Source organism: Penaeus monodon, chromosome 22 (assembly GCF_015228065.2).
Source record: "Penaeus monodon isolate SGIC_2016 chromosome 22, NSTDA_Pmon_1, whole genome shotgun sequence".
In the NCBI taxonomy this organism is placed as follows: Eukaryota; Metazoa; Arthropoda; class Malacostraca; order Decapoda; family Penaeidae; genus Penaeus; species Penaeus monodon.
In genome coordinates, this window is record NC_051407.1 from 27,525,714 (window position 1) to 27,526,700 (window position 987).

The window sequence follows — 987 nt, forward strand, 5'->3', positions numbered from 1 at the left end:
TTTCTCTTCTTCCTCTAGCAAAACTTTGTACAATATGGAATCATGTCGGCATAGTGTCTATGCTAAAAACCCTATGATACAAAGATGCGATTTTTTTTCTTGGACTGATATTTCATCTCGTCGTCTATATCATCACTCTGCTTCGCTCCGATCAATGTTATCTATTACTCAGTTCCTTCCTCTATTGTCTTGTTGGCTCGTTAAGTACTAAATGAAAAAAAATTGTCAATAATGAACCAAGATCATCCTTTTAACATCCATACCAAGTTTCAGGACAAGAGCTTCTACCTTCTGAACAAGTAGAAGTTTACATGATCACTGCCATTCCAACTTGTTCGAAACATCGAGGTATACTCAGTTTCGTAATGAAGCTACACATTTTCGTAGAGAGAACTTAATTAGGAACATCAGAGTGCCACATAATTAATGATATTCTACATTTAATATTTATCCTACAGTTCACTACACTATGAAACTACTTTGGTAGAGCGGATGCTAAAGAAAGGACTCAAGCGTATCGAACATGTGAAGTAAACAAAGTCTGTGATTGGTCAGGCGGTTGTTAAACTTAGCTATGATTGGTTGTATTATGGAATAAGTATGAATTACAACCTCAATTTGGGCTCTAGTATGACGACCTCAGTAGAGTGTTTGTCATTTTTATGATGGGAGCTTTAGCACATTATGTTCAGGGAATAGAAACAATTTTAAAAAAAATGATTTAGGTCATATGCAATATGGTGACTTAATCACAAACAATCAGTTGTTTATATACCATTCCTCTTTCTGCTAAAACACCCCTCTTTCTACATATGTCTGTTTGAATATATGAAGAACTTAGAAAATAAAAGCTTTTGTGAAATATAAAACATATTTTGCAGCATTCGAAGTTCCTATCTTGCAGGAAGGGAATATCGTTTGTTGATATAGGGCTGTAGTGTCCTTTGCTTCCCAAACAGTTCTTCGATAGGAGTGTAGTGTATGTAA

At 35.1% G+C, this 987-nt stretch overlaps 1 protein-coding gene across 1 annotated transcript in view; it reads right to left on the reverse strand.

Annotated features, from left to right (window-relative positions):
- LOC119587397 (lysosomal aspartic protease-like) overlaps window positions 1-379 on the reverse strand; it is a 14,077-nt gene extending 13,698 nt beyond the window's left edge. Inside the window, 2 exon segments of the mRNA XM_037936136.1 lie at window positions 264-288; window positions 332-379. Of these exon segments, the coding sequence (XP_037792064.1) occupies window positions 264-288; window positions 332-379 (73 nt within the window).
- Between the last annotated feature and the right edge of the window lie 608 nt (window positions 380-987).